Source organism: Nematolebias whitei, chromosome 16 (genome assembly GCF_014905685.2).
Source record: "Nematolebias whitei isolate Nwh7 chromosome 16, NemWhi1, whole genome shotgun sequence".
NCBI classification, from domain to species: domain Eukaryota; kingdom Metazoa; phylum Chordata; class Actinopteri; order Cyprinodontiformes; family Rivulidae; genus Nematolebias; species Nematolebias whitei.
In genome coordinates this window covers 43,671,454-43,682,795 of record NC_056513.1, presented here as the reverse complement: position 1 = coordinate 43,682,795, position 11,342 = coordinate 43,671,454, and the positions used below count along the sequence as shown (strand labels likewise).

At 38.5% G+C, this 11,342-nt stretch overlaps 2 protein-coding genes across 2 annotated transcripts in view; both read left to right on the top strand.

Moving 5' to 3' along the window:
* The window catches only part of tmem176 (transmembrane protein 176), a 28,448-nt gene extending 25,630 nt beyond the window's left edge, over positions 1–2,818 (top strand). Inside the window, exon 7 of the mRNA XM_037690632.1 lies at positions 2,594–2,818. Coding sequence (XP_037546560.1) covers positions 2,594–2,644 — 51 coding nt within the window. The 3' untranslated portion in view covers positions 2,645–2,818. The remainder of the gene's footprint in view (positions 1–2,593) is intronic.
* A 5,321-nt stretch (positions 2,819–8,139) lies between these two features.
* LOC119423225 (syntaxin-3) overlaps positions 8,140–11,342 on the top strand; it is a 41,608-nt gene continuing 38,405 nt past the window's right edge. Inside the window, exon 1 of the mRNA XM_037690631.1 lies at positions 8,140–8,322. Coding sequence (XP_037546559.1) covers positions 8,293–8,322 — 30 coding nt within the window. The 5' untranslated portion in view covers positions 8,140–8,292. The remainder of the gene's footprint in view (positions 8,323–11,342) is intronic.

Below are 11,342 nucleotides of genomic sequence, written 5' to 3'. Positions count from 1 at the left end.
GGATGGATGGATGAATGGATGGATGGATGGATGGATGGATGGGTGGGTGGGTGGTTGGATGGATGGGTGGGTGGATGGTTGGATGGATGGATGGATGGATGGATGGATGGATGGATGGATGGATGGGTGGATGGATGGATGGATGGGTTTGCGTGGATCATAATTTTGGATGGTACAAGCATATGTAGACCTTGTTTTAACTTTGACCTTGATTTGTGATCTTGACCTTGGAGCTGGTATGATGAAAGTGTACACAACACTGTCTGGTGATCATGTCTAAGTGAATGAAGTTTTAAATTATTTTAACAAGATCAGAAATTATGGGCTGGAGAGGAAAAAGTTTTCTGACGTCTGTATGAGACTATACAGTAATATGTTTGCCTTCCAAAAGGGGAATAAAAATTGTTTGTCGGTACAATTATTGTGATTTATCCTATTTTGTTATTGTTTTGGTCATTATTTACAGGTAAATTCAGTTTATTTATAAAGCGCCAAGTCACAACAGAAGTCGTCTCAGGACACTGAACAGAAATATTCATATATAAAAACTTAACACTATTTATCTGAGGAGCAGACTATCATCCTTTTATTATTATTATTATTGTTATTATTATTATTATTATTGTTATTGTTATTGTTATTATTGTTATTATTATTATTTTATGATGTGAGCTGCTGACCTTTTGGTCAGGTCACCCTTGCAGATGAGATCTTGATCTCAATGGGTTTTTATCTGATTAACTATCTGTAATCTATAATAACAAAGTCCATGCTCAATAATCCAGGTACACAATCCAACATTTTTCAGTCAGGTCATCTGGACAGGTCAACTTTGGACCTTGAACATCATGGACTGTCAACAAGGAAGAGGGCCGGTAATGGAGGAGGGGGCGTACCAAAGAGACCATCTTATCACAAGCAGAACTGGTTTGTTCCACTTTGGAGTAAGCTGTTGGGGGAAGAATCAGTTTTCTTGTGTGTTTCCTTGACTGATGAAGTCTTCTGGATCGAAGGTGAAACATTTCAGCACAAAAAAAGAAACTGTCCAGATGACCTGACTGAAAAATGTTGGGATGTAATCTATAATGTTTTATCTGGTTTTCATCTGGCCATTTGAAGCAGATGGTCTCTCGTCCTGATCCTGGTTCTGCTGGAGGTTTCTTCCTGTTAAAGGGAGTTTTTCTTTCCACTGTCTCCACTGTGCTTGCTCAGGATGGGAGACTGCATCGAAGCCAAGATTCAACTTGTCTGCTGGATTCCTTAGATAGAGAACTTTACTAACTGGCTTTTATGTGAATGTTCCTGTTCAGTGCCCTGAGACAAGTCTGTTGTGAACTGGTGCTGTATAAATAAACTGAATTGGATTGAACTGGGTGAGTGGGGTCCTTCATGATGCAGGGGGACCTCTTCCTGCATCTGGAGGTGTAGAGCACAAGATATGAGAAAACATATTCTGTAATGGCATCTCAGCAGTTACTGTAATAATGTGTAGAGTTTAAACCAACATCTCATATTTCATTAGAACGGCCACAACTAAATGTGTGAGCGCTTCAGTACCGAGTCCACCGCACGTCTTACTTTTCTCTCTCCACTAACAGTGTCTTGTGCCCGACGCTGCCACAGAGGCACCTTTAGAGACGAAACTAACAACAGTTAAGAACAGAAATGCTTTTCAAGAAAAGGAAAATCCAGAAAGATCACTAAAATGACTTGAACGATAAGTCGTAAACTGAAACAAATGATTAAAAACAACCAATAAAATGAGTCATTGAGTTTATGTTCTGTAGAAATATGTAATAAAAAACTGACATTAAGTAAACGGATGATACTCTTAACTTTTAGAGACAATCATTGCAGTCAAAGCTCTGCTCTCGGAGAGTTCTGCACCTGTCCACAGATGTTGTGGCGCACTCCTCGTGATCAGACGGCTCCAGCTGCCTCGGGTCTGAAGAGTTTCTTCTCCAGCCTGCATGTTACAGATGTTTCCACATGTTTAAATCCACCAGACCTTACAGCTCTGAATAATGTGTGCAGCTGTAGTCACAAGGACATCAAGATGCCTTTACCTTTAACAGTCTGCAGTAATTCCCTTTCTAAACTCCTGAGACAACTCCGTCCTAAGCTTCCTGTGCTCCATCCTCAGGGTGGTACACACCATGATGCCAAACAGCACAGTGACTACTTTTACCCTTTCATAGGCAGACTGATTACAGGACATAGTGTCCCCATATGGTCAAATTAGGTTCAGTCTTTTCTAGGGTTTCCATCCTGTTTGTCAAGGGTAGTTTCATAAGTTTGTTTTATGATTCTGTTCAACCAAATTTCATAAGCAAACTCTGATCGTTCATTGATTTTTGGTCTTTTTACCAGATTTGTTCATTCAAGTTACTTCAGGGACCTTCGTGGGTTTTTCTTTCTTTAACAATCTAAAACAAATAAATGTGGCTGCGTCTGTTTGAGACTAGACAGAAACGAGGACGCTCCTAACAGTGTGAATGAAGTGCACGCAGTCCTGAACCACTCTGTGATCAGTCTGACAACGATTCACTGCAGCTGAAAAACACCCGATTCTTCATTATCTTTGTTTTCGCAGGTCTTCAGTCAAGTTCCTCCACCCAGTCCCTGTCCACCGTCAACATACTGAAATATTCAGCATCTGGATGAAAAGTATCATCTCCAAAGATTACGTATGTTGGGATAAAATATCACTTGTGTTCTTTTTTTTCTACTTTTGGCTGCTCTCTTCTTCAGGGGTCGCCGACACAAAGACTTGTCAATCATTTTCACGCCGGATGTCCTTCCTGATGCAACCACAGACCACCAAGCTACCACAGCCCTCTGTGTGGAGCAGAGAGCTGCCAGGATGCCCAGGGGAGCGGATGGTGGGTGTTAGGGGCCTTGCTCAAGGACCCAGAGAGGGGAAAGTAAGGGTGGAGGCAGGTGTGGGTCTTTCACCTTTTCCACCCACATTTTAAGATAAGATAGAACTTTATTGATCCTGCAGGAAATTGATGTTGTTGGTCCGGGGAGTTGAACCAGTGACCTTTTGATCATAGACCCGCCCACCCCCCAACAATAAGAACTGTGTTCTCAAAATTGTTTTTTATGTTTCTGCCCAAAATATGCGTAGGAGTGTAACATGAAGAAACCCCCTCTGACCTCCGACCTCTGACCTGGACTCTTCTGTTTGTAAAGGTTTGCTTTCTGACAGTCAGTGGGACCGTAGGGTGATCTGTTCTCTCAGGCTTCAGGTTTTCTGTGGGTTTTTTTTTTAGACTTGTTAAAAATGTGATTCATGCAGATGAAATGTGCTCATTGTGAAATATTTTGAAATGTGGAAAATTAATGTTGACGATTTGATGTGTGCATTTCTCTAAGAAATTAGTTACATGGTTTAATTTTTTTTTTTCAATGTCGTCAAAGGAAGCAGTTTAGTGATATAGTAGTCGCTCGTTTATCACGGGGGTTACTTTCCTAACACCCCCGCAATAAGTGAAAAAACTGCAAAAGAACAAGTCCGCGAAAGTCAAACTGTGAAGCTGTGAGGGACTACTGTAATGAAAACAACAAAGTCCATGCTCAATAATCCAGGTGGACAATCCAACTTTTTTCTGTCAGATTCATCTGGACAGTTTCAAACTGTCCAGATGAATCTGAAACTGTCCGGATGACCTGATGAAAACTGTTGGACTACTGCAATGTTAAAAAACTTCTTTTGAACAGGGAGAACTGAGAGTCTGTGACCTCGGCGTGGATGACGGTGCCAGGTGTCTGATAACTGAGGAGAGACCTCGGCTGCACTCGTTTCCAGTTTGTCTTTGCCCTCATCCCTGTGTGCTGGTCCCTCTTCTTTGGTCTCATTCTGTATTTGTCTACCCCAGTTTAAAGTGTACGTTCTTTATAGATGTGTTTTGAAAACCCAGCCAGTAAAGACTAGAATAACACTCAACCGGCATGGTATCATTTCTGGGGTGTCCAAACCAGCTGCACCCCAGAAGTTTCCTTCAGGGTGATGAGAAAATCAGTTTGATCTGGTTCTGACACTGTCGCCTGTTACAAGTTGATAAACTAAACATTTCACTTTTGAACTAATTCTTATTTAAAGTAATTTGACAATTTGGCAGACGTTAAAACATTTTCCAGAACCTAATTCCAAAGAGAAAATCCTTAGCAAGAAAATAATCCGAACTGTCCAAATTCTTGTGCGTGTGAACCCTAAACTTAGATCCTAATTCCAAACATCCTGTTCAAAAGATTTTTATGTTTTTGATCAAAATAATAATCTAAGTTTATTTCTGGTCATATTCTTGCTTCAGTGTGTTTTTCTTGTTAAATCATTTTAGGTGAATATAACTGTTTAAATCTGGTATATGAATTTGTGTTTGGGGGGGGGGGTTATGTGTTGAATTTGTTATGTTTATTGATTTTATTTTTATTTTTTTTCCCACTTCATATTAAAATCTTAAAAGGCAAATTGGATCATTTTATTGGTAATATGTTGTGATTAAAATTCCCTGTAATAAACAGATTTCATCCTCTGCTGTGGATAAATAGTTTTTATGAAAAAGTCCTGTAAATATTGCTGATCGATAATATTGATTTAACGAGAGCGTTAAACAGCAGAAAAGTGTGTCGCCCTTCTTTCCTCTCCCCAGTAACATCTCACGTGGCTGCAGCGAGTTGGGAAACAGCATTCATGAGGGAGTCTCGTGATGTAACATTCGCAGTGGTTAACAACAAAGTCCATGCTCAATAATCCTGACCTGACTGAAAAATGTTGGATTATATACCTGGATTATTGAGCATGGACTTTGTTGTTTTCAACCAGTTTGACACGACTGTCAACAAGGAAGAGGGCCGGCAATGGAGGAGGGGGCGTACCAAAGACACCATCTTAGCACCAACAAAACTGGTTTGTTCCACTTTGGAGTAAGCTGTTGAGGGAAGAATCAGTTTTGTTGTGTTTCCTTGACTGATGAAGCCTTCTGGATCGAAGGCGAAACGTTTCAGCACAAAAAAAGAAACTGTCCAGATGACCTGACTGAAAAATGTTGGATTCACAGTGGTTCTTCATTTTCTTGAAAGTCACCTGGGTGTGCCGTCCTTGAGTTTTGAACACTTTTCAAAAAAATTGTGCAACAAATTTTCTTTAAAATATTCGTCGTCCATTAGAAATTGTATAAATGGTTCCTAGGTGCAAGTGAATGTTTGTTTCTGTGTCCCTGATGGACTGGAGACCTGTCCAGAGTGTCCCCTGCCTCTACTGGACATGGGCTCCAGTGACCCCTGCAGCCCAGAAAGGAAGAAGCAGGAAAAGATGGATGGATGGATGGATGGATGGATGGATGGATGGATGGATGGATGGATGGACGGATGGATGGATGGATGGATGGATGGACGGATGGATGGATGGATGAGTGGGCGGGCCAAGATCATGAAGATGAACATGAAGAGTGTAGACACCAGACCTTCAGTGGTGATGAGTGAACTCTCAGATTTCATTTTAGTTTCATGTCTTGTTTACCAGTCTGTTAAAAACATCTGGGTGGTTTTAGACTCTGACGTTAAGTTTATATAGATTATGTTTATTAAATACTTTAATTATTTATACAGGGGGGGAAAGGGGGAGGGGGGGTTAAATAAAAGTAAGAAAAAAACATCTCATACAGCACAGATACAGATAAATCAAATAAGAATGCATGTGTATAAATTACAGACATTACTTGTTTTAAAAAAAGTTACCTATTCACAAATATACTTAAAATGTGTACATCAGTTCACATTACTGACCATTTAATTTTGAGACAATCCAAAACTCTTTCCCATATTTTTTAAAGCCTGGGATTTTCCATTCAGACTATATCTCATTCTTTCTAATACAACAACCTCAGAAATTATATTTTTCCACAACTGAACTGAAGGGGCATCACAACCAACCCATTTAAGCATCATGGACTTTCTAGCCAGCATCAGTAGGAGTCGTACAGTATCTTTGTGAGTATTCAGGTACCCGGGTATAAGCCCTAGGAGACACAGCACTGGACAAGGGAGAAGTGTCTCCTCTATAGCAAAGTTAATTTCTCTACATCCTGCCTGACAAAATGCCTCTATAATTGTACACTCCCATAAACAATGAAATCTAGATTTACATTTGGGACAGTTCGAAGAAGTTCCTGGTGTGTATTTGCTATATGTATATATAGGGAGGTATGTATACATTATGTAAAATATTATATTGCATTTCCTTATATCGGTTACATGTTGATATTCTAGAGCGCAGCATCAAAATGTGTTCCCGTGCTTCAGAGTCATTTGTGATTTTAAGCGCTGTGTTCCAGGTTAATCTTAAGTTTTCCAGTCTATTTTTCTTTAGGACTTGTAGTTCAGCATAGAATCTTGACACAAATCTTCAACATTCATGACAATCAAGAATTGTTTTTTTTGTTTTTTTGTAAATAACAAGTCCCCTGAGAACTCCACTGAGTCCATTTTTGCCTTGACATAATGCCTTAGCTGAAGATATTTATAAAGGTCTCTGGAAATAATGTTATATTGTGTTCTTAAGTCCTTAAATGTCTTAAATTTTCCATTATCCCATAGATCATGTATTCTGTTAATGCCAGCTTCTTGCCATGATCTAAGATTGGGACCAGTGCCCTCTACTGTCAAATCCAGATTGTCTACCAACATTGTCAAAGATGAGAGATTCTTATTCTGCCCAAACGTTTTTCTCAGAATGCCCCATGCCTTAATAGTATTAGTATTCATTAAATTACCTTTGACAATAAATTGAAGTTCTCGTTTTTGTTTATTTAACAAATCATTTAACAATTAGTGTTTACAAATGCTCTCCTCGATCTCAAGCCAAGGCTGAACAGGTTTTCCGGTTGCCCACAGAGAAATAATCCTTACGTATAGAGACGGTACATAGTTCTCAAACTTGGTCAGGCCCCGTCCACCTGGGTTTTTGGGAAGTTGTAAAACTTCCATTTTAATTTTAGGTTTTCTGTTTGCCCAAATAAAGTCTGAGATTGCTTTATTTGTCATCCTAGCTAAGTCTTTGGAGTCAATAAACAAGAACAACATGGACACCGGGTAAATTAATTTAGGGAGAATTATCATCTTAATAATTAAGTTGATCCTTCCCAGAAAGGATATGGGGAGCTTCTTCCACCTTGCTAACTTGTCTTTAATGTGAATGATCATAGGACTAATGTTTTCGGGTATAGTTGACTAATTTTACATGGAATGGGCATTCCTAGATAATTTAATCCTGTGATAGCTCATCGAAGTGGTTTGACGAATGCTGGTTCTCCGTGTTCACGGGCAATTAAAGGCATTATTTCTGATTTTTCATAATTTACCTTATACCCAGATATCTTACCAAATTTGTTGACACAGTCAATTAGAGCCAGAATAGACTTTACAGGATCTGTCAAAGTCAAAAGAATATCATCAGCGTATAATAATATTTTATGCTGTTTGTCCCTATTAATATGCCTTTAATATTATCACTTTGTCAAATGGAAATTGCAAGTGGTTCTATAGCTAAGGAGAAGAGCAACGGGGAGAGAGGACTCCCCTGGGCCGTTCCTCTTCCCAATTTAAAAGATTTCACAAAAAATATGCTGCACATTTTAAAGTGGTAGTTAAGGTGTGCAAATCAGAAGATGCAAACATTTTCAAAATGATCATTAAATTCCAAGTTGTAAGACAACAAACCAGAGAGTATGCCAAAATGATCAATATTAAACTATCAATCTATGTAGATTATACTATGGTGCATGTTTATATATTCTGTATATTTGATTGGGCCTGCAGACACACACATGCACACAACACACACAGATTTGTTATTGGCTTTTGTCAGACTAAGATTAGGACCTGCTGTCTTGAGCTATAGGGTTTTCCTAATGAGGTGGGAGGGAGGTTTATCACCCTGAACACAGTTGTTCTAATCCCTTCTTAGAGGCTTAGTTGTTCCTCAGAGTTGGTTCAGCACAGTTTGTCTTAGAGGAAACCATCCAAACAACCTGGACTTTCTATTGATGTAGGGGCAGATTTATGTTTTTTTTTTACAAATTCACCTTTATGTCACCGGCTCGGCTCCAACAACTCTCCTTCGGCCTGACATACTGGATTATTTGAAGAAGCCAATCATTTCCAGTACCTTTTATTTGAAGGCCAGGTTGATAACTGTAGAATCGAGGAAGTTTTACACACCGAGACCTGATTTTCTTTCTTTACTTAACATTTTAATTTTTACTTTGTCTTCAATCAGTACTTGATAAAATGAAGGACCGTCTGGCGCAGTTGAAGGAGGTAGGTCAAGCACTGTTAGATGCTGGTAGTTATTTGTGAGATTTACAATATCCTAATTAAATAAACAGAAGGCCCCGGCGTCTTTAGAATGTCCTGTGAAGCGCCGGCTGCTTGCACAGACCCCGACTACCGACAAACTCCAAAACTGTTAGTATGCATACAAATATGTACTGAAACTGTTGGTTTGTCGGCTGCTGTTTAAACAACGCCACATATTTATTTAAGGTTTTAAAAGTTATTTGTATAGTCATTTGAAATGTTTTATAAAACCTGTTGGTAAAAACAGTACCCCTGCCATTCTGCCAGTTTAAATCAATAGGAGCTTTTTGTCATTGTCTTTGGAATTATCAAACATCAAAACCTCAAGCGTGTCTGTGATATTGAAATATTTTTATTTATTTATTTAAAAAATTTTTGGTCAGAATAGTTTAAACGTTTCTGTAAATTTCCTGTCACTTTACTAACGTTTAGTGTTTTTTCAGGTAACAACTGACCCATTGTAACCCATTTTAAGTGAATTTTCTGTCCCCATTTTATCAAATCATTATATATTGCATTACTTTCAGTTATTTTGTTCTTTAATTTACCTCTTTACTTTTGATTTTTAAAGTAGCCCACTAGGTGAAGCTCTGTTTTTACATGTATAGGGCCACAGCTTACCGCGCCTTCCATTTGGCTCCTGGTTGCTGTCAGGGATGAACTCTCTTCCCATCCAGCAACAAGCTTTTAGTTCCACAAACACTTGGATGAGCACAAATAAATATTTGGTACAAAACAGTAGATCCACATGCATGCAGGGTCAAGAATCATCCTCACAATAACAGCCGACTGTAGCCGAATCCTGCGGGCTTGTTCCACCAAGACATGGTCGGTGGAACAAAATGGTGGTTTATTGAAATACTTTTGAACGATAGAATTTCATTATGGTCACTTTTTCCAAATAGGATTTTTTTTCTAAGATAAGCTGATGAAGGATCTCAGTCATTCAGATAAGTTTATCAATTTACTGTATTTTCCGCTGTACACGTCGCACCGCACCATAAGTCGAATTAGTCCAAACATGTCTAAAAAAATGGAAAAATCCATAAATATGTCGCTTTGCCGTATACTTTGCATTTATTATGCGTCACCGCGGACAACCTGGAAAATGGAAGTGTGGGCCGGTGTGCCAAAAATCCATGGGCTGCCAAATGGCGGCCACGGGAACGTGCACGGGAGGACTTTAACAAGAATTACACACTTAAAAACAATTATTTGTTTGCTCAAAATTATATTATAGGTGTGTCTCAGTTTACCTTTTGTTTAATCGGTCAAATCATTTGTATTTCAAAACCTGATTTGCGGAAGCGGCGGGCACGCACAGAGGGACGAGCCTCCGTGTTGCTTCAAAACTTAACGAGATAAATACCTAAAAACAATTATTTGTTTGCTCGAAATTATAGTAAAGGTGTGTCTCAGTCTAATGCTTAATAAAAGGACTTTAACGGTCAAATCAGCTGTATTTACTGCCTCAGTGCTCCGAGAGCGCACAGAGGGAGGAAAAAGAAGGAGGAACACTGCTCATTTCTTCGAAATTTAACAACAAAAGTACCCAAAAACAATTATTTGTTTGCTCGAAATTATAGCAAAGGTGTGTGTCAGTCTAACATTTACTTAATAAATGACTTTAATGGTCTAATTAGCTGAATTTTGCTGGGGCAGTGCAGCTGGTTTGATGGGGTTGCTCCAAGCAGCGAGCAGAACAAAGGTGGATGTACGGCAAGCTGATTGTGTCATTAATAGCTGGTGAAGATTCTCAGTCATCCAAGACATGGTAAACTCAAAAAAGTTCAAGACAAAAACAATAAAGTATAAATTAAGTATAATGAATATAGTTCAGTTGTTCTCGTCTTGAACTTTTTTTGAATTTGTCATTATAGCCACGTTTCACTATTACATGACACAACAGCATGCCTTACTGCTACTAGTATTCTGCTGCCATCTAGTGGCTGGAAGTGGTACTGTTCAAATTTGTTTCAGTCAGAATGAATGAAAACGGTCATATCTCAGCCAAAAATTGGTTTATTAATATGGGAAAAAATCTATAAATACGTCACTTTGGCCTATAAGTCGCAGGGTATGTAAATTATGCAAAAAAATGTGACTTATTGGCCAAAAAAATATGGTAACCGGACTAGTCAAGTCACATTAATTTATATAGCACATTTATAACAGTAACTATCAAAGTGCTTAACAAAAAGATCACAGCATCAAATATTAATAACAACATATTCCAGCAACATGAATACAAGCATAAAAACATTAAATATAATGAGAAACAATGAAATACTAAATCAAATCACCCTGCGTTAAATGTCAGGGAGTAAAAGCAAAATCTGAACTACTTTATTTATGGACATTTTCCCTTTTTTAAGTGAGACTTTTATCAGTTCAAACAGAAAAGATCACCTTTTAAAGCTTTTTATGTATTTATTATTTGTTTATGTTGTTGTTAAATCAACAACAGAAATCTGAAAAACAAGCACAAAAACATTGTCATTCCACAACTGTCAGGAGTGTCTAAAACACTGAAACAGTGTCTCCAGAGAGAAGAGTTTGATGCAAAAGACAAAACACCGAAACAGATACTGATCGGAGTGGTGTCTTCAGCCGAGTGCAGCCTAAGACAAGACGAGACGAGACGAGACGAGACGAGACAAGACAAGACAAGACGAGACGAGACGAGACGAGACGAGACAAGACAAAACCTTATTGATCCCGCAAGAAACTGTTGTGCCAGAGTTTCAGTACAAAGGAACATACACAAGGAATCACACAAGATATAAAAAATAACAGAAAATATAAAAATACCAGTAATTAACTTCTAAACAGGTCATGTAGACATGTGTGAAATGTTTTAATTTAAAACAAGGTTTTAATGTGATTACATTCAAGTGTTTATGTGGGGCAGGATTAGTTTTATTATCCTATGTGCAGAAAGAGGGAGAAGTTAAAGAGGGAGAAGTTAAACAGTTTGATAG